This window comes from Struthio camelus, chromosome 1 (assembly GCF_040807025.1).
Source record: "Struthio camelus isolate bStrCam1 chromosome 1, bStrCam1.hap1, whole genome shotgun sequence".
Classification (NCBI taxonomy): Eukaryota; Metazoa; Chordata; class Aves; order Struthioniformes; family Struthionidae; genus Struthio; species Struthio camelus.
The window spans coordinates 70,451,799-70,479,018 of record NC_090942.1 but is presented as its reverse complement, the minus strand read 5'-3'; the positions used below and the strand labels follow the sequence as shown (position 1 = coordinate 70,479,018).

At 47.5% G+C, this 27,220-nt stretch overlaps 1 protein-coding gene across 2 annotated transcripts; it reads left to right on the top strand.

Annotated features, from left to right (window-relative positions):
* The first annotated feature begins 558 nt into the window (after positions 1–558).
* On the top strand, positions 559–24,227 carry ADA2 (adenosine deaminase 2). 2 transcript variants are annotated; one of them, XM_009679818.2, is made up of 10 exons: positions 559–761; positions 1,868–2,193; positions 5,073–5,298; positions 12,473–12,683; positions 15,778–15,905; positions 17,044–17,134; positions 17,452–17,560; positions 18,558–18,715; positions 19,675–19,877; positions 20,809–24,227. In XM_009679818.2, the coding sequence occupies exons 2-10, from the start codon at positions 1,881–1,883 to the stop codon at positions 20,915–20,917; spliced, it is 1,548 nt and encodes a 515-aa protein (XP_009678113.2). In that variant the 5' UTR covers positions 559–761; positions 1,868–1,880; the 3' UTR covers positions 20,918–24,227. The 2 variants fall into 2 exon arrangements, with proteins under 2 accessions (XP_009678113.2, XP_068803696.1); XM_068947595.1 differs by having other exon boundaries at positions 576–761; positions 1,868–1,902.
* The last annotated feature ends 2,993 nt before the right edge of the window (positions 24,228–27,220 follow it).

Sequence of the window (27,220 nt, the reverse complement as noted above, 5' to 3'; positions counted from 1 at the left end):
AAATCATTTAAAACTGCCTTTACAAATTCCTATTTTCTCAGATTAAAAATTTTAATTAAATAGAATTTACAGTAGTGTTGTTAAATTAAATGGCATTAAAAGCGTGGCACTCTACATGGGATTAGACTAGCCAAGTTCATACCTGGGACTTCAGAATTTCCCTGCATTGGGAACGTCTAAGTATTTTTTCAAGGATATTTAAAAGCTGTGTAGGAGTACCAGGATGCGCAGCAGGGCTGCAGAGACATGCCAGAGATTGCCCAGTGAAGGGTTAAAGAGTCACAGTACTATCAGGCTCCAGGAGCTGGGTGCTTGTGGAAGTGACTCTGCGGCTTTGGCTCTCCTGGGTTTTTTTGGCTCTCCTGTTTGCTGGGTCCCAGCAGCGCTGGAATTGTCTCCTGCCAGCCCGGGCAACAGGCACAGCTCCCCTCACCTGGCCACCCGGCTAGCAGCCCCTTGCCTTCCTGCAGTTCTTTCTCATAAGCTCTCCTGCCTCCTCCTCCTCTTTATATATTCATGAAGCTGCAGGGACAGGGGAGGGGGGAATAAATAAAAGCTGAGCAAAGCGAAACTCCAGTACAGGAAGGGGAACTTTGTGTGCTGGCTGGGCTGGCTCACGCCTTGTTTGGCACGGCCGGGATAGAGCCTGTTTCTTTAGCTTTGGCTGTGGCAGCTTCTACTCGCAAGAGAAAACTGTTCCCCCGCTCTCTCTCCTGTTGCGGTTGGATGAGCTCTCGATGCAAGGAGGAGAAAGATTAACAGTAAGTGAGTCAGTCTCACTAGGGCTGAGATGGTGCCTTTTAAAGAGTTTTTCTCTCCAGGTTCAGAGTCAGGCCTGACGTGGGGCTGCGCTGACCCCAGTAGTTTTCTCCCCCAGCAACTCTCATCCTGCGAGACTGACTGATGGGGGAGAGGTGCAGAGGGGTAGAGGAGCCCCAGCAAAGCTGTGGGTGGAGAAGAGGCTAGCAGCAGAAGGCATGTGTGCAAGCAGGAAGTAATATATAATTCACAGGGGGCCATTTCAAAATGTTGAGTCTTTCTCCAGCCTGCTTTGGGCTGGTGGAATTGGTGTGGAGGGTCACTGAAGCCTGGTGTTGGAATATTACATTGCAGCTGTGCTTTTTGGGGAAGGGCAGAGATCTCAGGTCACATGTGCCTGTCTTCTGTGATTTACGTGCTCTTACTATTCCCGTATTCTCCCTTCCTGTCCCATTCTTCTGGGCTTGCAAGGAAGGGACATGCTCCTACTGCTACAGAGGAAGCAGTGGGGTTGCCTAACTGTCAACGAAAGCCTCTGGTAGCTGGAACATGCTATGAGGATGCAGTAAAGTCTTTTTGACTGCAGAGAGCCAGGATCCGCATAGCTCTGCACTTCAGCATAGCCTACGCGCTCACAAGAGTGCCTCCCCAAGTGCTTAGTCCCCATTTCCCTCACTGGCATAGCAGCCTCCAGCACAGCACCCTGTCCCCAGTGCCCATCATGCTGAGGGGGCTCCATCCTAGCTTGCAAGCCAGAGTCCCAGCTTCACCAGACTTCAGTCCTAAGGCTAGACCTTTGCTGCATTGCAGGTCCACGTGATGTGCTACAAGCCTCTTCCTGTGCAGCAGTCTTTCCTCCCCACCCTGCCCACAACCGTGGGGTGCATCAACAGCATCACAGAGAACACAAAATTCTGAACACAGGAGGTTTTGGTACTAGATGCTCCCACAGTACCAAGTATCCCATAATTCAGTGAGTCAGTCTCACTAGGGCTGAGATGGTGCCTTTAAAAGAGTTCTGCAGGATGGGCCAGCAGCAGTTTAATGACTCAATGTGTCATTGCTAAGATGTCAGTGTCTTATACACCGATTTTTTTTCCCTCACCAGGTGCAGCTCTAAGATGAGGCCTCCATCTGGGCAAGGTATAAGGCTGACATACCTTCTCCTGAATTTGGCTTCCCTCTGTCTTCCCATCCCACTCTGGAAGGACAGAGATGCCCTAATGCAGGAGGAAAAAGCCCATCAGACAGGTGGTAATTTGGTACTGGACAAACAGGAACAGCAGCTCAGTACAAAGCTTGTAAGCCTCAAGGAGGAGGAGGTTGCTACAGCCATGAACACAGGATTGTTCCCTCCAAGCATGCACTTCTTTCGGGCTAAAAGCCTCATTGATCAGAGCACAGTGTTCAGCATCTTAAAGCGCATGCCAAAAGGTAGGCTCTGGCCTATGGGTTCCTCATCCTGTCTAGCCTTCCTTCCCCTGCTACTGTCTATGCTAAAGCCAGGATAAAGTATAAGATGCAGCAAACCTTTGATCACAAGCAAACTTACAAGAGCCAAGAACACTATGCACTGGATCCCATGGAAAGCCCTGTCGCTTAGCTTCGGGATGGGGGCAGACAAAAGAGGAAAGGGGGATGAACCGGGTGAATCAGGTTTCCAACAATGGCAGCACTTAGTATAACTTACAATATAGATCTTTCAGCCTTTTAAGTGTGGAAAAAGGGCAGAGGAATGGAAGAAAATAAGATGTTACAGGTATCCCTGCTTGTTGAGCCTGTTTCAGCAAGGGCCTCTTTTCTACTCATTCCAAAGACATGCCACCAGCCTTAGCTCAGCACTGTACCCACTCAAAAGACTTTTCTACAGCCAGTTATGCAGCAGCTCTGCAAATTTACTGAAAATCTGAAGGTACCAGAGGGGAACAGTGTGACCTCTAACACTGCAAGCTTTTACTAGTTGAATGCAAGTCAAAGACTGTGTTGGTGTGACCTGTAGAATGTAATACAAAAAACTAATGTATTCTTTTGGTGAGTCCTTCTTAACCAAGTTCTCTTCTGTCCACTTATGGGAGACCTCTGCTTATAAGGCCAGGCATTTGTCCTATTGTCTTTAGTCAAGACACTCTGTTTCTCCCCTGTTGCTCAGCAAGGGATGTGCTCATGGGCAGCCACGCTCCACACCAGAAGTGGCATCTTTATACTCTGCAGCACATGTATAGTTTTAAAGGCATTTGGAACAATTCAGGTTGTATAACAGCATGAGACTGTCTGATGCATTTATGATATCCTATGCATCCTGTCATGAGCACCTGGAACACACCAGCATTTGAAATCACAGCTCTCCAGGATGCACTGGAGAGTGGGAGAGGATATTTTTAGCCATGTGGAAATGCAAGCTGGGTTTCAGGGAGCCAGGCATCTCCATGTCTGAGCTACTGACATTTCAGTGGAAAGGCAGGAGATCAAGGCAATTGCAGTAGGAAGACCTTGACACCTAACTGACTGGTTTCTCCTGATGCATCTTTGGTTCAGTGAGAAAGTATTTGAATAAGGTGCCCTTAACTAAAGCCAAGAGGCACTCAGTGAAAATTGCCAACACCCCTACTACTCTGGATGATGAACTCACCTTTCCAGATGGTCCCTTTTTAGGTGGGGCGGCCCATGACTTTGCCCATGCTGCTCCCTGGCAACAGGCTGATGACTAGCTTCAGCAGAGTCACAGGTCAGCTCTTCTGCACGAGGGTGTCTCCTCTGCAGTGACACCGGTGCATAGACAAGAACTGCCTTGTTCCCTAGATCTGACGTGGCTCCCTGCTTGCAGCATCCTGACGTTACTGTAAGTGCTTGGGATGTCAGCCTGGGCATTATCTGTTCACTGCCGAGTTGAGCAGTAGGAAATTTAAAACTAAATCCCTCTTCCCTTCAGACAAGGTACCTTTGATACCCAGAGGGAGACAAAGAAAACTTAACACTTTTCAATGTAAGAGATATTAAAATAGGTTCTGAGAGCCCTTGTAAGAACTGTAAGCTTTTTAGAGCTAAGAGCACATCCTTGTAAAACTAAGTCTTACACAAGTGATTACAAGACCTCAGTCTTGAGTAGAGCCCCTAGGAAATACTATTAATTCAAGTACTACTATAATAGCTATTGCTGCTCACATAGGGAAGAGGGTGGTACTGCAGATGACAGGAGGCTAAGCTTTGGACAACCGTGGCCTGCTTTTACAAACACAGCCTGTCACTCTAGCTCTGGTGAGAGCAGTAACTGCAGATGCCCAGCAATTTAATAGTCAGACTCTTTATAATGAGGGATTATCAACTGACTAGTCTTGAAGTTTCAGTCTGTCTAACATCACATGCCAACCAGTCTTCTCTTCTGTTCCTGCTACTTGTTTTCCCTCCCTATCCTTAAGTGGGTCAAAGCTATTTTGACTATGAGGTCTCCCCTAGACCAATAATATACGTATCTGTAAGACTTTAGCTTCCACTAGCACAGCATCTTCCATTTAGAGGGAAAGTTTAGTTCAGGCAACAACATTAAGAAATCTCTGCAAGAGGAGAGGTTTTGACAGTATAAAAGGATGGGCTGAACAAGGTAAGCATACAGAAGTTTCCTATGCCAGGAAGGCTCAGGCAGTTGCCAACATACTGCACAGTAACAGAGCTTCCCAAAGGCGCATGGTGCTGGCCGGCAGCAGATGTACATTGGGAGTGAGCATGTATTTGATAAGGGGTAGAGGTGGATACTATTTCTGCATCTAACTAATTCCCCACTGTGTCATGGTCTGGGATTCTGTTGTAGGCCAGAGTTTCAAGGAGATGAAAGACAAGACATAGTAGACACAAAAATTGATGCTGGGATTCAAATAGCTTAGATACAGAGGCTTGGTTCAGGTCTGCCTGGTAGCTAGCATGCCTCGTGAATGGCTGCCTACTGTGAAAGCTCCTCTTTAAATCAGTGGGGCCTGAGCCAGCTCACAGCAAAGTCTGTCTGAAAGACCTTTAATAACTCAGAGCATTTTCCATCCCAGTGGAGAAGTAGAGCTCCCTATTGATTTCCTCCCTGCCTCTGCTCCCAGGGAGCTGTCACGCTCTGTCTGCCTTGTGTTTGATGTAGAGTGGGCCACATCCCCCAGCACAAGGGAGGCAGAGCAGCCGCTCAGTCTCACTGATGGGAGAGGTCAGTCATGACTATCTAGAAGCGTTTCCAGATGCCCCTGGATGAGCAAGCTGAAACTGTTATCACATTAAAGCTCCTTTCCTTCTCTTCAGCTGCCTTGTCTCATTAGAGTTGCTTTTCTTCTCACCAGGTGCTGTCTTACACCTGCATGACTACGCCATCCTGAGCACAGACTGGCTTGTGTACAATGCCACTTACATGCCGAACTGCTACATCTGCTTCACATACACAGGCACAGTTCGGTTTAGGTTTTCCAAGCCTCACCCTCCTCATCCCATGCCAGCCCAGTGCTCTGAGTGGGTGTTGCTAGAGACATATCGGAAGCAGCTGCCCAACGTGACTGAGTTCGATAACAGGTGAGCAAACAGCAGTTGCAAGCCTGCTGATAGTTCATAGTAGCATTGCATAGCTGGAAGGATCATTTTGGTGCACCTCTCCCAACTGCTTGCTGCTCTGGGAGCAGGGCACTTCACTAGGTAGTCAGAACAAACAAATAATGATATAAGAACATAAGGAATGCAGCATTAAGTAGACCAAAATTAGAGACAGGTTGAAGACAGTGGTTTAAGTAGTTTTATGCCATCTGCCCCCACCCTCCTTCAGCACCTATACTGGATAGGCTTCCAGCAAAGAACAGGCCTGCATGGTGAAGGACCTTACCTCCTCTGTTTAGAGAGCCAAAAAAAGACAAACAAACAAACATACAATCGCCAATAAGGCGGAACATCACACAGCAGGAGGAAGTCAGGTAGCTAAGCAATTAGGCTCCCCCTACAACAATAAAGTCATTTTTAAAGTCATCGCTTTGCCTCAGGGCAGGAAGTTGGACAAACTACTTGAGTTAAAGTTATTGTAGTAGCAAAAAAAATGCTGAAGAACTCCCTCCTCCCATCCAAACACCATCTTTATTTCCTGAGTGCTCACTTCAAAACCCAGTTGAGACTCACCATGCTGAAGCACAGGGCACTTATTCCTGGTAGGAACCTCAGGCACCAGGAACTGCAACTGAACCCCTGCCTCCAGAGAAAGAGTTAGACCCCAAGTTGGGCACTGGGACACCAGAACCAGCTCAACCCAAAAGCCCTACATACAGACCCCACACCTGGCAGCACAGTCCCCTCAATACCAACTACTAACAGAGCTTCCCCCCATACTGGCAAAGTCTCCTACAGCAACTTAGCAGGTCTTGCTTCAGACTGATTCCCCCCAAAGCACCATCCACTCTCTTCTAGAAACTGCCCTCTTGGAGGGGCTGTCAGCCTTTTATCAGGACCAGGTGTTTGCTAGTTGTCCAGCAGCCACTCAGCATTTAACTACTTACAGGTGGGTGAGAAGAGCGTGACTCCCCTTCCGGAGGGTGGTGACAGGAGGATGGAGCCCTATCTCCCTACTGAGGGGCCATTCAGCCTTTGACAAAGCCCTGCTGAAAAGGCCAGGAGGCAGCGTGTAGTTCTGTGTTGTGTTTCGGGGGCTGGATGGCATGCGCTAAATAATGCATGAAGGCAGGCACTGAGTAATGAGGACAAAGAAAAATATTGAGTAGCGATCCATTCAGAGAGCACTGCTGTCTGCTGAGCTCAGGGAGGCTGGGGTCCTGCAGGAAAAAACAGTATGCGGTGTAATGTAATTAAAGATGGTATTGCAGTGCTGACACACAAGGAGATGGCCGGACTAAGGTCACGCGGTGAACCTAATTATGGCATTTCCTAAGTGAAACCTTGTGGCTTTTACTGTAGCACTCTTTGGTGAGGTTTTGTGGATGCATGCTTTTAAATAGAGACCATTTAACTCTCAGGGAGCTGGTACCCTCTCCTCATGGAGGCTGCCTGGGCCTGTGCTGTGCAGATCTGGGAAGCAGGTAGGGTTGGGTTAACAAGCTGCTAGATCGTTGAGATGGCACTGCCTTCCCTTCCTCATAAATGCAAAGGGGACTTCTGCTCCTGGCTAGGACAGAGAGAGCTGACTCTCCTGGGCACTCACTGGTCCTTTGCAGACCTCTTTAGGGCCTGCTCCTGGTTAGAGACCTATTTCCAGGCAGCCAAAAAACATTCCTAAACCCTAGACTGGTACCCAGGGATTAGACCAAAATAGGCTGAGACCAAATACTGAGCACTTCCAGATCAGAAGGAGAAAGTAGTGCTAGGCCTAGGGTTCCTCACCTTTTCTACACCAAGGCTCAGGTGCCCTGATGTGTGATGGAAGAAATAATATCCAGTAAGAAGTCACTTATGCAGTTCTAAAGAGAAAACTGGTTTCCCATTAGCTCCTTTCCATTTCAACTGGGAGTGATGAGGAGAGAAATACCACGGCACCAGCCCTCTTCAACCCCACCAGGAGACCCATAAATTCACGTACAAGAGATTAGATTTTGAAATAGCTTCGCTTTCTTAAGGCACAAGCAATCACACTGGGTATTTCAGAACCTTCTTAGGAGCAACCCTTCACTGTATTTATTTTTAGTTGTATTTACGTAGTGTGATGTCCCTTCCTGACTGAGGCTAGGTGACATGACATCCTGCAGAAGAATAAGGGTGGAGCTGTGCATGGCTTGGTTCCCTATGGTCCTGTTTGGGAACATGACTTCTTTTCAGAGGTAGTATCATCACATTCCTCTTCATTTGTATTGTTTATCAAGAATGTCTAGTAACAGCAAATCAAAGCAGGACTCCATCGTGGTAGGCTCTGTACAATTACAGGATGCAGACCCTGCTACAGAGGTCTCACCAAGGGTGGAAGGGGAAACTGAGGCAGAGACCAACACAGTGATTTTCCTCAGCAAATGAATGTCAGAGCCACGTACAAAAACCTGGCTCTCTTGCATCCTGGTTGCTCAGACTTTTTTATTTGAGTATGTTGTATTTTGAGTATGTTGAAACTGCAAAGGAGTCATTGTACATAATGTGCAGGCACATGAACAACAGCCACATTGAGGAGCTTCCCCTCCTATTTTGATCTAATCCCTGGGTACTAATCTAGGGGTTAGGAATGTTTTTTGGCCGTCTGGAAATCGGTCTCTAGCCAGGAATAGGCCCCAATCTGTTCTGCTTCTCAGTTTCTGGAAACTCTCCCAGTCTCTTGAACATGTGCATCCCAGGCTACCTCTTCCCTGCACTCCTCTTTGCCCTTGAGCACTGACAAGCTGAGAGAAAGCAGATGTCAGAGGAAGGAATGGATGGATAGTTGGGTGGTTTCAAGAAATTATCAAGGGAATATGGCAGTAGGGAAGGGTTCTCATGCAAGATAGCGTGGCTCAGTAAATGTGAAGGGAACAATGAGACTGTTTCCTAAAAGATGCACCTCCTTCACCTTACCGCATTGCTGATCACCAAGGGAAGAGTGAGTGAGATATGTACCATTTTTGTTGCTTGTATTTTTATATTTTTATGTGTGTGTGTGTGATATTTGCTGCAAGTCAGTCTTTTTATTTGTCTCAAAAGACGCTTTTATCATTCATATTCAAAACACAAGCCCTATGGGCCAAGACCCTGGAGTGTTCTATTACTGGTAAACTTCCAAAGCGATGCTATCACAAGAGTCAAGAGACTGTGGGCTTGGAGAAAGAGAAAGGAAGGGAATTTTGCTCTGAGAGTTAAAAAGACATCCTCACTTATTTACTTCACAATTAATTTTGACATAAGAGAGTGCCATTTTTTTCCTCGAGATGCAACGTAATTGCCACTGTTTGTAAAGCGAGAGCTCACAATAACCATGTTGTGATATATTTAGCATTGACATTCCAGATATTTGTGAAATAACCTCCCCCCAGTAGCCTAGTAGCAAGGATTAAGGCCGTGCCCAGCAGTTCAGCTCCTGCGGCCCAGTGGAGCTCTCTATCATACGGATGAAGTCATCTGTGAGGGAGCTGACACAGAGGCCAGGCCTAGGCGATGGAGAGAATTCCCCAGGGCGCTAACGGCTGCCCAAACCTCCAGCACCTTTCCCTTCCCTTCATGTCCTCTGACTTGCCCTAGCTAACAGAAAAATAGGGCAGCACGTACATTACCAAAAAAAAAAAAAATCCACTACAGAAACAAAACACTCTACTCCCTCTACAAGTCTCCCTTTGGCGAGAAGAAGAGAGGAAGAGAGAGAACGAATGAACCACATGTGACAGATGTTAGTCACCCTATTTAATGCACCACTGGAAGACATTCAGATACTATAGTGAGGAGAGTGGTATAATTACCCATACAGAATAGAAAAGAAGCAGGAAAAAAATACATTTAAAAAACAAGAAAAAGCAACCTTTCACTCTGGTATTATACAGCACAAGGAAACAAAACAGTTAGAAAAAAAAAACAGGAAAAAAGAAAGCAAAAACACAGTTGAAAATAAATAATTCTTAGCTGGTCATTCTAGTTGTGCCCCCTTGGGCATATGCATTGCAGTAACATTGTTCACTGCATATATGATATGACATAGAAAGCTATTTGTAGTCTGCACCTGATCACCGAGTATGTTCCATTCCAGAAAATAATCAAAAATGTATTTATGAAGCTTTGCTTCATCTGCATCAACTGCTCCCGGTACAAAATTATCAGCCTGGACCCGTAAGTGATTATCCTGTTATCAAGCATGGCTCACTGTTACCTAATAAATCTTCACAGTTCTAAGGATCAATAATCAGTCTCAAAGGCAAGGGGATCATAAAAAACATTATATGATTTATGTGCTTTTAGGAGCACAGTGGTGTGGGGATTTATTGCTGTATCTAACCCAAGAGCACAGGCTAAGTAAACAACCCCAAGTTTGCCCAGCTAGATTTAAAAATAAGGAGTGGAGTACTGAGTGCTCTTTGTTGAAGGAGTCTATTCTCATGGACACTGGGAAAAAATAGTTGGATCCCAAGTAACTGTTGGTCCTTATCTAAAACGAAGCTCTACATGGTGGTGAGAATAGGCTTGCAAGATCTTTTGATCCACATGGAGGTTTTTCCCGCAGTGTTTCCAGTGCTAAAGGGAGCAATGCCCTGCTGCTCCAGGCTGGCGATCTCCGCTGCTGTGCGGGGACTGTGAGGAGTCCCTGTGGCCGGGCCCAGGCAGGAGCGTGGGAGCAAGGCTAGGCGAGGAAGGGAGCAGAAAAGTTGGTTTGAACGGGACCGCTGCGCCCGCGTTTTCCTAGAGGCTTGGCTGTGTAGCCCGAGCTCTTCCCACACAAAATCTTCTCTCCCCTCCCTACCGAGCTGGCGCACACCCGCTCCGCTTGAGGCCAATCTCCGACTGCGCTCTGTCAGTCAGATAAGCTCTTTAAAGATGCCTCTGGCTCTTGCATTCCTGGTTTCTAGGGGTGATGCTACAATGTCACTCCTCAGTGCTCCTCCGAACATGTCTGAAATGCCAAACGCCACTGCAGGCCGCAGTACAAAATACTACACATGTGCCTCCCTGGTTATGGTTCAGTTCCTTTCCATTTTGTTGCATTGTTTACTGAATAGTATCTGGGGTTGCCCAGTGTTGTGTGATAATGGACCAAAAGGCCCTATTGTAATGCGCAAGAGGGCAGAGCTAAAGTTGCTGTGGAAACCTTAACTCTGAATTTCCTGCCTGTTGCGCATTTAAAATCTCATCCTTAACGTGGTACAAATGTCTCTGCTTATATACAGCTTTGTTTCTAAAATTGTCCCCAGCAAACAAATTAACAGAGCAAAGAAGAAATGAAACTACAGCCCCTGGAAGTGGTTCCTTGGAGAGCCAAAGAGCAGCCAGTACACAGATGCTGGAGGAACAGCTCCATTTTATGCCCCTATGGAGGGACTCCAAAGGGGTGTCCCTGCCCAGGACGTCTTAGTTTATAAGTTTGGACCATATCACACTTCAGATCTGTAGGAGGGAGATCTTTAGTTCCATCCACAGAAGCCTCTTGGAATGAGATAATAGGAGCACGAATCAAACCCACATCTCCCATAGAACAGAACAGAGCACTGTGGTAGGTTGGGGGGGGCAAGACATCAAACATGAAACATTATTAAAGATCAGTCGCAGTTATCAAAGGGAAACCAAAAACTTGGATGAAAGATGAAGCATGGCCGAAGGTATTTCTGTCCGAACCTGCATAGCCTCTGAGACTAGATAAATATCAGGCCTAGTGGGATCGGTAAGACCATGAGCCTCAAGCACCTTTCTGCGTAACTAACTCTGATGGCTTTAGTTTGTCCACCCAGGAATGAAGGCAATCGCTCACTGTGTTGTCATTTAGACTTTGCCCTCCAGCCTGAGAAATTTCTTATAAACGCTTCTTCAGGTAGCCAACTGAAAAAGTGAGGAGACCTATTGCCAGAGGAAAAGTTTCAGGCAGAATGAAAGCTATAAGCTTTCCCACAGACAGACTTTCACTCTGTCCTAAATGCAAATGCTCAACTACAGCTGCACCCACAACTCGACAATCTTGCAATTACTGGTTCCCTCAAACTCTGCTTGATAAAACAACCTGCTTCCTCTCTGGATTTCTTAAAGAGGCTTATCCTCCAGCAAAGTCTGAAGGAAATAAATACATTGCCATCCCAGTAGGAGAAAGGCAGGACCCACAATTCTTACCAGTTGTTTCCCAGCAGACAAATCTGAAAAACTTATCAGCAAAGCATGAGCTTTCATTTAATAGGCAAGGTTTCAGCTTTGTTTCACTAGGGTGAAAAAGGATTTCCGATTCACAGTCATTTCTCCTCTGCTTATTTTAGATGACACATTTTGATGACACAAAGGTACCAGGGAAAGTTACAGGTTTAGTAAGCAGGCTGCTGGTGACCCAGCACCCTGGTGTCTCCTGGAGACTCTACCTGCCTTTAGGTGGTAACCAGAGGTGCTGATGTGACAACTTTTTGCATGCATGTAAGATGTTTGGGAAAATACATTGTCTGCAGGAGTAAGGTATTAGCTTACTGTTGGGTTAAGAATCCTCTGGCATAGCAGAGTGCAATTCTTATGATATAAAGTCATCATACTTGCTTCTGTAACTCTTACATTACTCTTCAAGATTTTACCCTCAAAAAGGAAGGGGCGGGTACTTTGCATATCTAGTCATAAGCTGTGTGAAGCTTAATTTATAAGGTATGACTTTTTACCTGTCAGAGGGCACAGCTATTATCTGTACCAACCGTTAAGTATATTAGCATATATAATATTAAAGTAAATACAGAGCAAATATAAGTGGTAGAAAACCTATCTGAATGCTTCACAGTTGCACCAGTTGTATAATACACCTGTTTGTATAATAGTGCCAACAGGCTCCAAGTTAGGTATTGGGCCCCTGTTGTGGCAGGATTTGCTTTTCACCTCTTCTTGGTCCTCCCCAACGTGCATGCCTTCTTCAGCACAGTTGGGCACCGCTGCCTTACTTCACCCCAGAGGATGTGAATGGGAGACTATCATGTCTGCAAAGCTTGGTCTCTGATAATAAAACTCACACCTATCTTGGAATCCTATTCCCTCCTGTAGAGGACACCTGAATTGCTAGCTGGTGGCTTTTTGCATACTGACACCCAGCTGACTTGTTTGTTCTTCTTATTTTTCCTCTTCCCTTCACCCTTTTCTTTAGCTTGCTGAGAAACTTGACCCTGGTGACGGATGCCCCTGAGCTGGCCTACCCTTCTCAGACTTACATTTGGAGAAGATTTGAAGAAGTCTTTCTCATTGCCTCTGGCCTTATCTGCTATGCACCTGTGTTCAAGGCCTATTTCTACCAGGGGCTGCTGGAACTCTATGAGGATAACATACAGTACGTCGAGATAAGAGCTCTCCTGCCTGCGGTACATATTTTTTGGCTTCTCTAGCACTCTTTTAAATCCTTGTTTCTCCGTAACTTTTCTCAAGCCCTATCTTGAATTTAGTTTTTGAGTGTTTGCATACCTGGCCTTGTAAGGATGCTGGAAAAGCTTTATCCTATTCAAAGGCCTTTGTTGGAGATCTGCATACTCAGGGGCTTGAAAATGAGAGGTACTTTGTTCTTAACAGTTAAGGAAGATATCTACTGTGGCAACACTGCAAAACTGTGTTGTAGACTCTGACCTGGAACTGTATCTAATCTTTCTGGTTAGAAAGATATCTAGGATTTGTCTGCACCAGAATCACCTGTTTTGCTGTAGCTATTCTGGAATAATTTCCATCTTGTAATATTTACATTATTTTAAACCTACAGCTTATTTCAGAATGACGTCTCTGAATAGGTTAGAATGCTAACTGGCAAAGCACAGTCTTCCAGAGCGTGCAGACAGCCTAAAATGTTAGCTCTGTGAGGTATGAACTGTTAACACTGAAACACATCAACACTAAAATCTGTTGTTCGTAATTTGGACATTTCTCCCTGCATATCACCTAGAGCCAGTGAGACTGTCGTACAATCCCACACTGCCCCGACACCATCCCAACTGCCAGCAGACTCTACTCCCATTTTATAGCTACGACAACTGCCATTTCCTCTGTGACTGTTTCCACATTGCAGGCATGCATTTTCCCTACAATCCTCCACAACAAACTCAAAGCAGGAGATTGTGCGGGTGGGAGCTTTGCAAGAGAGGCAAATTCCTTATCAAAATAAACAAACTGGGGCTGTCACTCCTAATTACACCACTCGTTTCCATGTTCTAAACAGTCCATTAAAACGGGCATGAAATTGCTACGCGATGTCCATTGGGCAGCACCCAAGGGGCACGGCAGCTCAGGGCCTCTTGTTGGAAGGCAGGTAGCAGCTCGCTGAGGGGAACACAGCATCCAGAGGACAGAGCAGCCAGGCTAATGTCTCACCGATAGTCTGACTCCAGAATGTGTCTGCCAGCAACTTACTTAAATCATTACCCTTGCGTGAAATGGCTGGCAGGCTCAGGCCAGCTGCAGATGACTGCAACCCAGCAACCATCGGCGCTGCCGGGGAGTCCTCCAGAGCCACCCCATCGGCAGGCAGACAGGCGCTGTTACAAAATCGGAGGTTGAGCTAGCTTTGTCAGTGCCTCTACCTCAACAGCTGGGGAGCGGGCCGCCTAACGTTGCCCTGTTGTGGCTCAGGCTGGCCCCACGGAGGAACAGGGCTGTGGTGTTCAGGGCTGCGGGCTGGCACGCTTTATCATGCCTGAAATGAGAATAGTGTATTAAAGAAAAAAAAAAAAAGGCAAAAAGAGGGGAAGAAAACCACAGAGCTTATATGCATCTTACTTTGTTGGGGGTTGGTCACGAGCCAGTTCTCCTGAACCAGCTCGGTCGCCATCTGTCTTTGGGGTACCTGGAAAGAGCAAACAATAGCGATATCAAAATTCCTGTGCTGTGAGACAGCGTGAGTGCTGGCATGCCCCCAGGTCACAGAGGTTTCTGGGCCAAGAATATCTGCAATGAAATGAGTGTGTGGGCCTGACTGGAAAATACCCTGCATTTACCGGCAGCCATTAGACATGGATGTAATGTCTTCCGAAGGGAGGCTTGGCACAGCAGATTTGCTTCCCATCCAGGCCCTGTTGCTGGCTCCAGGCATGGGAGGCTCCAGAGCCCCGAGCTTGTTTGCACCTAGAGCTCGGCGTGCCCCGAGGTATGCACAGGCAGGCGGCCTGCAGCCAGGGCAGCCCTGCAAGGGCTGCGAGGATCTGGGAGCTCCTGGCCTCTGTGAGCGGTGCAGGCAGGGAAGAGCCAGCGAGGCCAAACTGGAGATGAGAGGGAAGAAAAGCACTTCAGTGTGAAAGACAAGGTGAGCAGGGTGTGATGGGAACAGTCAGATACCTGCGCACCTAGAGATCCTCCGCAAGGCTTGGGCAATGGCACCGACACTCTGCAAAAGCTGGCCTTGCAGCAAAGCATGCCGGAAGCGGTCACTGAAGACAAGTAAATGGAAGTCAGGATTTAGTGCGAAATGGCAAACACTGTAGAAAAGCCCCACCAAACCCAGCTGTGTTTGCAAATTCAGCTGTGTAAAGTCTCAGATTCCTGAAAGCTGCAGTAGTGGAAAATTCCCTTTGATAATCTGCAGCTGCCCCGCGGCTCCTGGTGCCTACAAGGGGAACACCATGTGGGGTGCAGGGGCTCAGCAACTGCAATGAATGCAAGGGAGCAGCACCAGTGGGAAAATAAGAAGGTGGAGCAAACCCGTTTAGGTGTGGAGGAGAAGGGTGAAAGAGGAAAGGAAGGAAAGAAGGAAAAGAAGAGAATGGACTGAGCGATTTCGGCCTCCATTTGTTACAAGCTCCTGACACTGCCTTTGCAGATTAGTAGTAACTGGGGCATGTAGGGTCTACACCCCTGCTGAAATGAGGGCAAAAGCCCTGCACATAGTCCTAGTAGCGAGGAACTCGCAAGGTAAGTTGATGAAACAGAGCATGCAAAAAGGATTATTTTTCCCCGTTTGCAGCCAGAGAACTGGGAAACTATGCAAGGATTCAATGACCTACTCAAGGTTGCAGAGCAAACCTCAGGCAGAGGGGAGCTGAAGTCCAGCCCAGCTGGTAGCTTATGGAGCCCAGCCCTTGCATGCTTTGGGCCTGCCTTTGCTGACAGACTGCCACCACAAGGCACAGAGTACCTGTGAGCAGCCAGACGGCTGGACAAATGCTCCAGCATTTGATACATACATGAGTTGTGGTCTTCTCAGGATACCCAAGGACACTGCTTGCCATGTCTGAACATGGAGAAACTAGTTTTTTTGTATCTCATACCAGGGAGAAAAAAACACTCCTTGGTTCTTGCCAGCCAATAAAGGCTTCAAAATGAAAATATTCTGAAGTTTTAACTGCTTTTTTTTTTCTGTCCTGTTGCCAGGACTGCAGCAGACTGCTTCTCTGAAAGTTTTCTTCGGTTCATTTCTCCCACCCTCTAACAAAACACCTCTTCTAACTCCTGTTTGCCATGTACTTCTTTGTCCTACAGGTATACGAACTGGATGGCACCCGGCACAATAAGTCCTGGTCCATGGCAACATATCAGGAAGTGACCAAGCAATTTGTGAAAGATCACCCTGACTTTGTTGGAGCAAAGATTATATTTACAGCACACAGGTAGAGGCTGAGCACGGCTAAGAGTGATGGGGCATAACCAGCTATGTGAGAGTGGGTGTGATGGTGGGGGAAGAGAGTGGCCCCGGCAGCGTGAGGAGAAGCAATGCTTTCTGAGTGACAGCCTGGAAGCGCTACAGTTTGTTAGCAATGCCTACATGGGTTGTTAGACCTCGGGTACTGACTCTTGAAGCATTTCCTGGCACTTGTAGAAGGCTGAGGATGAGAAATCATCCCTACAAGCCTGTGTACGTGCAGAACAACCAGGTTTAGCTGATGGTGTGTGCCTAGAGAGGCAAGCATCTGTGAGCGCCTGGGTGCAAGAATGAGCAAGGGGAAGGCTTCCTGCGTGCGTACGTGTCCAAGCTGCGTGTCTTCTCTTCCTGTGCCTGGACATACTCTCCCTCTTTGGAAGCTGAAGCAGCGGCCGAAGTGCCCGAGTATGGGCACTCTGTATTGCAAAGGTCCTTGCAGGACCCTGCAAATCCTGTTCTCCCAGCAGCCTTTGTATGGTATGTTCATGCTGCTGTTTGCAGTCAGATACAAGGCTGTTCTCCGAGTCAGCCAGATGCCATGAAGTCATGTGAGGTGATCCTGAGCAAATATAACATACCTCTCAGCAGCACTTACTCGCTCCAGCTCCGCACGACACAGTTTCCAGTTCAGAGCTGGCTTGCCTCTGGCCAGCCTGGATATGGACAAAGTGAGCTTGTGTCTGTCTGCAAAATGCATTGTGATGTTGAAGTCCAATAGGGCTGGAAGAAACCTAACTTTAAAACTCTATTTAAATGCAGCTGTTCTCCCACCTTCTAGCAAAATAGTAGAGAGGGAAAACAATATTTAAACATTTTCTTTTCATGCCGTTCTGTTCCCTGCTTGGTATATGGGAAAGCTGTTGAGTCTTAGACAAGTGTGCCTTACCTTAAGTGACTTGCATGGTCTAGCCATGCAGGGGTTTCCTTTCATAATACTATTTTTCTACTGCTGTTACTCTGGAGACCTGAAGCTGGTTGCTAGATTCAGGAGGACTTCACATTTTGGAAATACCCCTGAGGGCACCTGTTCACAATTCAAACAAACCCAAACAAGGCAGGCCCATGGAAGTGAGCCTCTGCACTGCTCTCTCTCTCTTGCTGTTTAGGATGTTGACCGTTTCCCAGATTAAAGATGCCATCATCACGGCCATGGCACTCAGAGCCCGCTTCCCGGACTTCCTGGCAGGCTTCGACCTGGTAACTGTATTTCTTCCATGACTTTGAGTTAGCCTCTAGAGGTGCACTATAACTACTTGTATGCATGGCATATGTTTCATACCAGAGCCAGATCCTCTGCTGCTCTACTGAAATCAGTATAAATGAGTCAAAAATCCTCTAGCTAAGGATTTTGCTGAGGGTAGTTAACAAAAAGACCTGAAAGAATCAAGCACCTTCCCCTTAAAACACAACATTGTAATTTCAGTACAGTTGGCACCATGTAGTGATTTCCAGCTGTGAGTTCCACCATCTTCCAGAGCACATTCAAAAATATCTTTTCTCTGTCTCCTCCCTAGGTAGGCAATGAGGACGAAGGTCATTCTTTATGGGAGCTGAAGGATGCCCTGACCATCCCATATTCCCTGGGGGTCAACTTGCCATACTTTTTCCATGCTGGGGAGACTGGTAAGCATGAGGACACAAGCCCCACATCACTTCCTGCTTCTGTAAGCAGTAAAGACTTGCAAAGCACAGAAGCAGCAAGCCTGGCTGTGTCAAGATGGGTGTGTGTGTGCATGCATGCAAATGCATGTGTGTTTGTATAATCCGATTTCCCTGTGCTTCTCCAGCATCAGCGTGTTGCTGACGCATTCCTACATGCCACCTCTCATGCCTGCTCCCTGCTTTTAACTATAGGCTTCATGTTGCTCAGCTTCTTCGACATGTATGTAACCTGGAGTCATGCAGCAGGAGGAATCATTGCTGGTGTGACTCAGCCATTACCTCCTTAGAGCAGCAGCCACCTCCCATCCACAGCAACAGAATTCATCAGCCTTTATTTTACATTTTAATATGAAGGAATGTCTGAGCCAGCTGCAAGTCTTAGCTGAATACACTTACCAAAATAGCTGGCTGTTGCCCTTCATTCTGGGATAGCCTGCTTATTTGCAATATATTATTCAGCCTGTATGGATGGGATTTAACCTACTGTGCAAGACAGTTGTGTCTAACTATTACACTGTGCTTATTAAATGTTGCCATCTACAGAGAAGATGTCTACATCTGAACTAGTCACCCCGGGCTCCCTTTATAGTCGTGAACAGTAACAGGCACTTCTAAAGTGCATTTCAACTCATGCTAAAGCAGAGGTCTAAAATAGGTCATACACTAAAAATGATTACATCTCTCCCTTGACTATAAAGAGAGCCCAGGGTGATTAGCTTAGCTCTAAGGGAGATACAGTGCACATCAAAAGTTAGGCAAGACAAATGGGTATCTCCATGCTGGGCAATGTCCCAGGCAAATTTGTATCCCTCTTTGACTGCAAAAGCAAAGTTGGAACTTGGAGCATGAGAAAGCCTCTCACATTGCAATTGATGCTTTTATTAACAAAACCATCTAGCAGCTTGAGAAGATGTATTTCCTTATAGCACAGTAATGACTCTTATCTGTCTCTCCTCAGACTGGCAGGGCACATCTGTAGACAACAATGTGCTGGACGCTCTGCTACTGAATACCAGCCGCATTGGCCATGGACTCGCCCTCATTAAACATCCAGTAGTCAAAAATTTATCTCTGAAGAGGGATATTCCCATAGAAGTCTGTCCTATCTCCAACCAGGTATGTGGGTAAAAGTTTAGGTCTTAAGTCAGGGGTTGGGACACTGGAACTGGATTTACCATAGCCATGGGAGGCTGGACTAGATGATCTCCAGAGGTCCCTTCCAACCTCAACCGTTCTGTGATTCCGTGATAGCAGCTAGGAGCAGCAGGGAGTTGGAGGGCTCCAGGCTATGACAGCAACATTTTTTGTTGCACCCAGGTTGGCTAAATTTTCTTTGCACATTACATTGCAGCCTGCTGCGCAGGCACACTCTGTTTATGTGTAAGGTTTGTGCCACCAGTCAGCTCAAAATCTCTTAAATCCCTATCCACAGGGGCCTAGGTAGACAGACAGTCTTCCCCAGTGAAGACAATGAGGCCTAGAACCAGGGAGGTGCCTAGAGGCAAAATGGAAAATACTTTAAAGGCAGGAGAGCCAGAGGTCGAGAAGCTGAGATGGCAACTGGGGATCCTTTCGGTTTCACAGAATTCATAACTCTTTTGTAACACAGCTGCACGGTGCATGTTGTCCCCTGGGCGCAGCAGAAGAGCTGCTCTGGGGTGGAGATGTACCCATGTGGGCTTTGAGGGAGACAACCCTGATACCATTTCCTGATTCCCCGTGTTTAGTGTCATGGCAAATTTGTAAGCAACCAAAAGACAGTTACTGAATCACTTGCACTTAAATTATTATAAATAAGCAGAAGTTATTCACATCGCTGGCTTTGATTTAGGCGATTAACTTAAGAGACCAATCTCCCTGTATAGTCAGTAGAGAAAGGTAAGCTCCTCCTGCACCAATTCAGAGCAGATGCCTAATATGCTCTGAATAGCCCTCTGGAGGCTCTTCTTCCCTGATGATTAGCAGCTGACACCGGCAGCTATAGGTATAAGGATGTGGTGTGATGGGTGCCATAGTGCAACCATGGGTACAGCAATAACCAGACTTGGTGTTATCTCTCATCCTTCCTCACTGAGGTGCTGCTGTTAGTAGCTGACTTGCGGAACCACCCCGCAGCCAGCCTCATGGCTGAAGGACACCCCATTGTGATCAGCCCCGATGATCCCCCTATCTTTGGGGCAAAGGGCGTCTCCTATGACTTCTACGAGGTGTTCATGGCCATCGGAGGGATGAATGCCGACTTGAGGACCTTAAAACAGCTTGCACTCAACTCTATAAAGTAAGTTCTTTACCTCCCTAGCCATAGTAATACTAAGGGGAATATCAGCTTGCTCTCTGGAAACCCACCTTATTTGGGTTTTGGCCCCAGAGCCTCATCTGCCACATAGACTGGGTTTCTGTTAATTCAAAGCCTGCTCTGTGCATCTCCACCAAGAGCAGGAGATGGGATCCCCAGAATCTCCTCTGTCCATGCCCTAGAGAGCCTTTCTCTAACCCAGTGCCTCAGGCTATTCCCCTTTTCCATCCTGTGTGAAGTTACCTCTAACACCTCGTCCTAGGAAGGGGGGAAATGTTATGTTTTTATATCACTCGTCTACGTCTGCTTGAATTTGACTTGCTCTGGTGTTTGCCATGGCCCAGTGAATAAACAAAGGAAAACGGTTTGCCAAAATGTAATTTAGGTGTGTTTAACCACTTTTTCTGTTTATCTGGACACCAGTGAATGTCCCAAAATAGTTTGGACATGGTGCCCAGTCTCTTTTGGCACATTCCTAGAGTTTTGTCTGTTTGCCAAATCCCGTGCCAATCCTCATGTCAACCCCAAGCCCCCGCATGGCTGGGGAGATGACAAATACTCTTATTTCCTACTGATTTGGACCAAGTCCAGGAACAATCTCAAAGCAACAGTAGGCCTGTCCCTTTTTGCACCAGCCACTGGCTGCTGGTCAGAGACCCCCCCGCCCCAGCTAACTCAGGCTGAGGTGGTTTGTCCTTGCAGTGCACGACTCTGGTCCCAGCATGAGCCCAGCCAGCAGGAGCAGCAGCAGGAGCTCACTCCTTACACTGTGTTACTCTGTGCAGTGTGGGTTTGTTCTGTAAGGGTTAATCTGTAGCTGCTTCCTGCCTCTTCATTTTGGTCACTGATCTTGAAATAGCTGCCCCCTGCCTTCTTCTCTCTTGTCTCATACTGACTTTTCTTCTCCTCACAGATACAGTGCCATGCTACCTGAAGAGAAAGCCAAGGCCAAAGAGGTCTGGCAGAAAAAATGGGACCAGTTCATAGCTGACCTCTCTGACAGCTTTTTGAGGGAGCTTTAGAAGGAAGGAGAGCCATCTCAGAAGGCACTGGCAAGTCAGAGTGAGCCAGGCTCCTTGCTAACGCAGAGACAGAGAGTGCTTCTTCCACGGGGCTTCAGCAGACAAGCCTCTCACTTGAGAGTGGATGATTCTGATAAACTAGACTTAACGCTAAGAACGAGCTGCGCTACACTATGAAAGTCATTGACTGGAGGTAAAAGGCAGCAGTGAGCCTTTGTAACAGCAACAACAACAAAATACCCTGCTCAAAATGACATAGTCAAAACACAGAAATTGCCAGTGACCAAATCCCAACATCCTTGTTCAGGGAAAACAAGGTTTCTAATTAGAGTTAGTGGGAGATTGCCAACATGAGGATCTCTGAATTTTGCCTTATCATTACAAAACGCAGACCTTGTCCGGAAACAGCTAAGACAAACATCCAGCCATTTGGGCCACTGACCTTCAGGAGAGCAAGGACTGAAAATGACTCTTGTTATGTTTAACCCTGGGCCTGCTGCCAAAATAGCACTGCTAGGTCGAAGAACCAGTCATAGGTCTGACGTCTGCTATTTCAGGACTCACCAGCGCTGCAAACAAGTTAATGGATCTGTACAAATGCTCCCAGAATGTTTAAGCTTGGTCACACAGCGATCACAAAACCAAAAAGAAGTTGCTCAGTTGCTGACAGTTTTTTCAGGCAGAATCCTTTTCTGTCCTCTGGTCACATGGAAACTAAAATGCTTTTCAGCTGAGAAAAAAAAAACACCCTGGCTTCCCAGACCCAGCTTAAGTAAGACTCTGATCCTGCACATGGATATGTTAACATAGGCCTCTGCATTTATAGGAAGCTCCTTTTGATTTCAGGGGATTCCACTGTGTGCCTGTGTTGCCTAAATCAGAGCACACATGTGACCCTATTTAGCCTATGTCCATATCAGACAGATCTTCACCTTGGTGGAGAGCCACTCCCATGCTGTGGATATCCAGTATTTTCACAGGGATCTTTGTAGTTACCAGTTCTTTGGCGGAAAAGTATTGTAGCAACTACACAGTAAGTAGTGTTGAGACAAGCAGATTCGCTTGCTTAGCAACATCAGAAATATTGGGGAAAGAAATAGTTTCAGGATGACTGCTTTGTATAAGGGAGATTAACAAAGAAATCTTAACCAGGGTGCAAAGCAAATTACAAAATGCTCCAGCATAAACGCGAAAAGGCTACATAACCCAAGTATGCAGCCAGGATCAGCTGGTGTCTCTCTGGCTTCAGCAGAATGGCATTGGTTTGCCTCAGTCAAGGAGGCTGCCGTGCAGAATTTGCAAAAGCTCCCACTGAAAGATGCCTCCCACTGAAAGATGCCTCTCTCCTCAGAGCCTCCAACTTGCTCTGTCTGACACTGCCTGATCAGGTAGGTCAGCTCAGGCTAATCGGCTGTCTTTACATTTTCTGCTAATTGTTCCAAGCTGCCTGGCCACAGTGTTTATTTCCACTGACCTCGGGTAAAACACCCGAGCGGTGACAAAGGAGCCCTTACTACAGAAGCTGATCAAGGCGCACAGCCTGCATGTCCCTTGCATGCAAAGTATTAATTTGCCCACATTTCATAGGCTGCGAGTTTGTACCTAGCTATCCCAGGCAAAAACAAAACAGAAACACAACAGAGTGAAGGCACCTGGATTGCAGAACACAAACCAGCAGAAAAGCAAACCACGGAAAGCAAAAAGTGGGAACCCACTCACACATCTTGCTAACCAAGAGAGTTTAGCTCCTCACACCACTAGTCCTTTCCAGCCGCAGCTACCTCCGCTCCAGCTGTCTGCCCGCATGACCCACACCTGCCTCCGAAGACCAGCAGCTGCTCTTCACAGGTTAACCTTTCACAGGCCTTGATGCAGAGCTGGTAGCAGGAACAAGCTTTATACTGGAGGAGGAGCCAAGAAGAAGCACCTCCTCCTCCGTGGGTGCAGCCTACAGGGCTCACTACTAGTAAAGTCCTGTAGGTTGGCATTGCTTAGAGTCAGATTATAAATGCTGGCTGGGTAAATGCCTTTTCTTTTATGCTGATGAGGAAAACTGCTGCAAATAGGTGGAATGACTGCTAATGAGTGACCTAAAGTCAAGTCTCTCTGATCCCCCTAGTATTTCAGCTTGCTGGAAGGAAGGAAGGAAGATCTTTTATTTGCCGTGAGCAGATTCTCCCTTAAGTGAGCCTCTTTGCTGCACCATGGAGCTAATCTTTAGAGTCTGTGTAGGAGGAGCTGAGATCCTTAACACAGGTTTACCCACCTCCATTGCTTTTCTAATTTAGTGGAAAGGTTTTAGCGCTCACAGTATTGACCTGTATACCTCCTACATACGTTTTCTTGGGGGCTTGAACCACTGATGGCCTTTTGGTTACCTGTATTTTTATCTCCTTGCTACCTGCAAGCAGGGTTAGCTCTCCTGGTTGCTGAACGCTTGCTGAGACCAGTTTACCTGTTGTGTCTGGTTTGTTCTCATCTTCCTATGAAGGTGCCCCCAGTACATTAGGCCATTACCCTCCTTTGCAACAGGAACCGTGATGTGTTGTGGCCCGATGTCTGGAGCCCACCAGGGTGATGCTGTTCAGGACGACAGCACGGCAGCCACTGGGGGGGGGGGGGTTAGAACTGGGCAACTCTGAGATGATCTTAAATTCCTCAAATGGAGCCCTCAGAAAGGAAAAGCATGGCCCTTATGGGCCTACGTTTGGATGTGTGACTAGCCTAGCGATTTCTTTCTGCAGAAGAAATCCATCTTAGGCTTTGGTCAGATAGCAGAAGCTTTCTCATCCAAATCACATACATTTCAATGTGAATTCGAATTTAATGGAGGCTTTTGACTCCAGGGGCACATCCTTCCCTCTATCTCCTTGAACAGGTCATTGCCACGTGTGATGACTGGGGCTTCCCAAGTGTCCTCTGGCAATAGAGGAGCTTTACCTCTTTTAGGGCCTTTGAGAGACAGACAGGAGCAGGGCTGGCCTGCTTTACTGCGGGGGATCAACTCTTCTTTAGGGTGTGCCCTTTTTCAGAGAAAGGTACAAACTGCAAAACCTAGGCTGAATCCCCACCCCTCTAACTCTAGCAGTACAAAAAGGTAGGAATTTAGGCTGCACCACAGCAGTTAAAAAAGATCCGTCCCTTCAGATATCCCTAAAGCTTAGGGGAAAATTGGCTATGGGGCTTGGATGAGACTCAGCTCTTGGCACGTGCAGTAACATTTAAAGGATTTTGCTGTCGGTCTATCTTCTCACCCTCAGCACCTTGGCTCCCTGCTCCCACTTGTTGTACAAATATATAATATATAATGCTCTCTTGTCCGTTTCTTTCACAAGTAAGTATTTCAGTCTCCAAATCTGTTTCCATTGTGGAGGGTTTTTTCTCCCTCTTTCGTTAAAAAGGACTGTGAAACCTGTATTTTATGTGAAGTTTTATCCTGGTATGTGCAGCGGGGGTGGGAGGGGATGTTTCACATCACTCAGGCTGCAGTCCAATTATGAGGGAGTCTGCAATGTCTTCACAGCATGATGCAAAGGGCAGTTTGATCCATGGGGCTAACTTGCTGTGGAGACAAACCTGAGCTACATGGCTCTGCACTGCACAGGTCTCCCAGCTCCCCCTTCCCCAGCCCACACTGTAGCTGCATCAAGCTCTGGGCTATGTCTTTGCAGAGATAGCCCAATGGACATGTTTTGCCTGTGCTACCTCTCCTCCTATTACAATTGTGTACCATCTCTGTGGCGGCTACAGCATGGGAGAGCAGAAGCAGCTACTGAAGGTCATTTTTACCTGCTTTTAACATGAATCTAACAGGCAGCAAGGAGAGAACAAACACTATGTGACCAGCCCATCCTTTGCAAAGCTGGCAAGTGCTTTGTGGAGCGTCAGTGAGCTACATGGTACAGCTTGAAGGCTATTTGCCCCAAGTACTAATGGCGAGTATGGGAAGAAAGGGCCAGCCAGAGAACCTGAAAACCTGAGATGAAGGAGGCATTTGGATGAGCAGGGTTGGAAGTAGTCACAAGGGTGGTGAGAGTTTGGGTAGCCTGCATTAAGCAGAAGAGAGCTAATGGGGCTGAAACAGCCCGCCTTCACTGTTGATCCAGTCTCAGGAGCAAGGAAGGAGAGTAGAAAATCCACAGAAGTTTCTGTACCACTTATTTCAAGCAGTCATATGGATACAGCAAGTCCTATACCTATTATTTCCCTCACGAGTCTCTTCCTGTGGCCTCTTCAGGCTCGAATTGTTTAAATGGGAAGTGGACAGAGCTTTGTTAGTAGCACACCATGTCACAAATCTACTGGTGTTTGGTTTGCATAGCAGCTTAGACTCCCTTTGGGGCACTTTAATAAATGAAATGTTCCTCTCAGTCACTCACTGGCAGGAAATGGGTGACCCAGCACTAGGGGTTGCTCTCAAAAATCATGCCAATAAAAGCAGGAGAGGAAAGTAAAATAGTTGAAGTAAAATAGTTGGTTGAAGAGGTAGGCCCAAATGATCAGCTGGATCTAAGCTTCACATGAGCCTCCATCACAACAGTGGGACTAAGCAGAGGCCAGATTCTAAGCAAAGCCACCTATCTGGCCATAAAACACAGGGCTGTAGAGGTATTTTCCGCCAGTTCCCACTGCTCAGCCTGCTTCAGGTTTTTGTCCTATAAGTTTCTGAATTAGTCTCTTCACAGGTAGAGGAAGGACATTTCTTTGGCCAGAAATGTGTAGCTGTAATTGGCCAAGTGCATAATTCTTTTCTTTACAGCCTCGCAGCAGCTGCAATCAGGGCAAGTGGATCAGGTGTTCCCTGTCCACTGCAGGACAGGCAGGTGAAGGGTCTGGCTCTCAGTTCTACTGGCTTGTCATTTTTATCAGGCTGTGTCCTCCCCCTTGGTCATTACAGGATAAGAAAGGCATTTTACTGTATTTTCTCAACCTTTGCCTTGTCCATCATTCCACAAGCAGGCTGCAGCAGAGAAACAGAAGAGAGAAACCAGAGGGGGAGGGCTGGTACAGGCCACTAGGACCTCTCTGGTAAGAAATAAGACTGAAGGTATTGCTGCTTTCGAGAGGGATGTTAGAAGGTCAGGAAGGGGGGGGGGGTGATGACAGGGCTAAGAAACACAGGGAAAACACAGCTGCAAAGTTTACATAGGAACCCACAGGAGAAGGCTACGGGCAACAGCTTGCTTTGCTTGTGTTTAAAGCCAGCTATGAAAGGAGCGGAAAAATGCATTCAAGGAAGAAGAAGAGTCTCCTGCCGGCTGGTGTGAGAGGGGCCAAACGAATGACTGTGTTGCACTGGGGGCGTTATGGGATATGACTCTTACCAGATGTCCACGTAGAAGAAATCGTAAGGCCCATCTATAACCCGCCAAACAAGCTCCTAGTAGAGTCAGTGAGAAAGTCTCAAGTCTTCAAGGGAAATTTACGCCACCTGACATTTAGCACAGCAATGAGAGGGCGCAAGTCTATGACCGCTGGTGCTGTGAGGACTAGGTTTCAGCAGCCAAAGCAGGAGCTGGAAGGAGCAGTGCCCGGCAGCCATGCTGCTGTCAGGCCCAGCTGCGTGTGCCAGGCTCAGCCTGTGTCCGGCTGCTGGCAAACTCCCTCTGCGGTGGTTTAAAAATAAACATTTCAGCCTGTTGGACAACCTTCCTTGTAAAAATAAATACAGCATCCTTGCCAGCTTCCCGGGAACACTTGCAGGGACTGGCTGGGTCACACGCGCCCTCAAAGGCAGGTATCCCAGCCAGCAACGCAGCTCCCCTCTCCACCCGGCTTGGTAACCTCACGCGGTGGTGTCTGAGGCACGAGAGGCACCAAATCCCCTCCTGAGCCCAGACCCTCGCTCCCTGTGCTGCTCGCATCGGAGGTCTGCAAGCCTGGACAGCACTGTCACAGGCGCCCCTGTTTTCTTCTGTGGCTGATTCAGGAGAGGGAAATGCTCCAGAGGGGGCAAACTGAATGTGCAGGGACCCCCGTCTCGTCCCGGGATGGGGTGGAGGGGGAGGTTAGCCACTGACTGGTTCTTGCTCCAGGTCCCCAAAGCAGAGAAACGCCGCCTCCCTCGCTCCCTCTCCTCACGGGGAGCCCGGGCCCCGGCTGGGCACGCAGCCGCCTCCGCGCAGCGGCGCCGTGGAGCAGCGGCGCCCCCTGGCGGCCCGCGCGCGGCCGCGGCGCCCCTCGCCTCCGCCGCAGCCGGCCGGCGGCTTGCGCGTCCTGTGAAGCTTGTTAGTAGCAAAAACGGATGGAGGGAAAAAAAAAAAATCAACCCCCCCCCCCCCCCCAGCTTGTCCACTGGTCCCA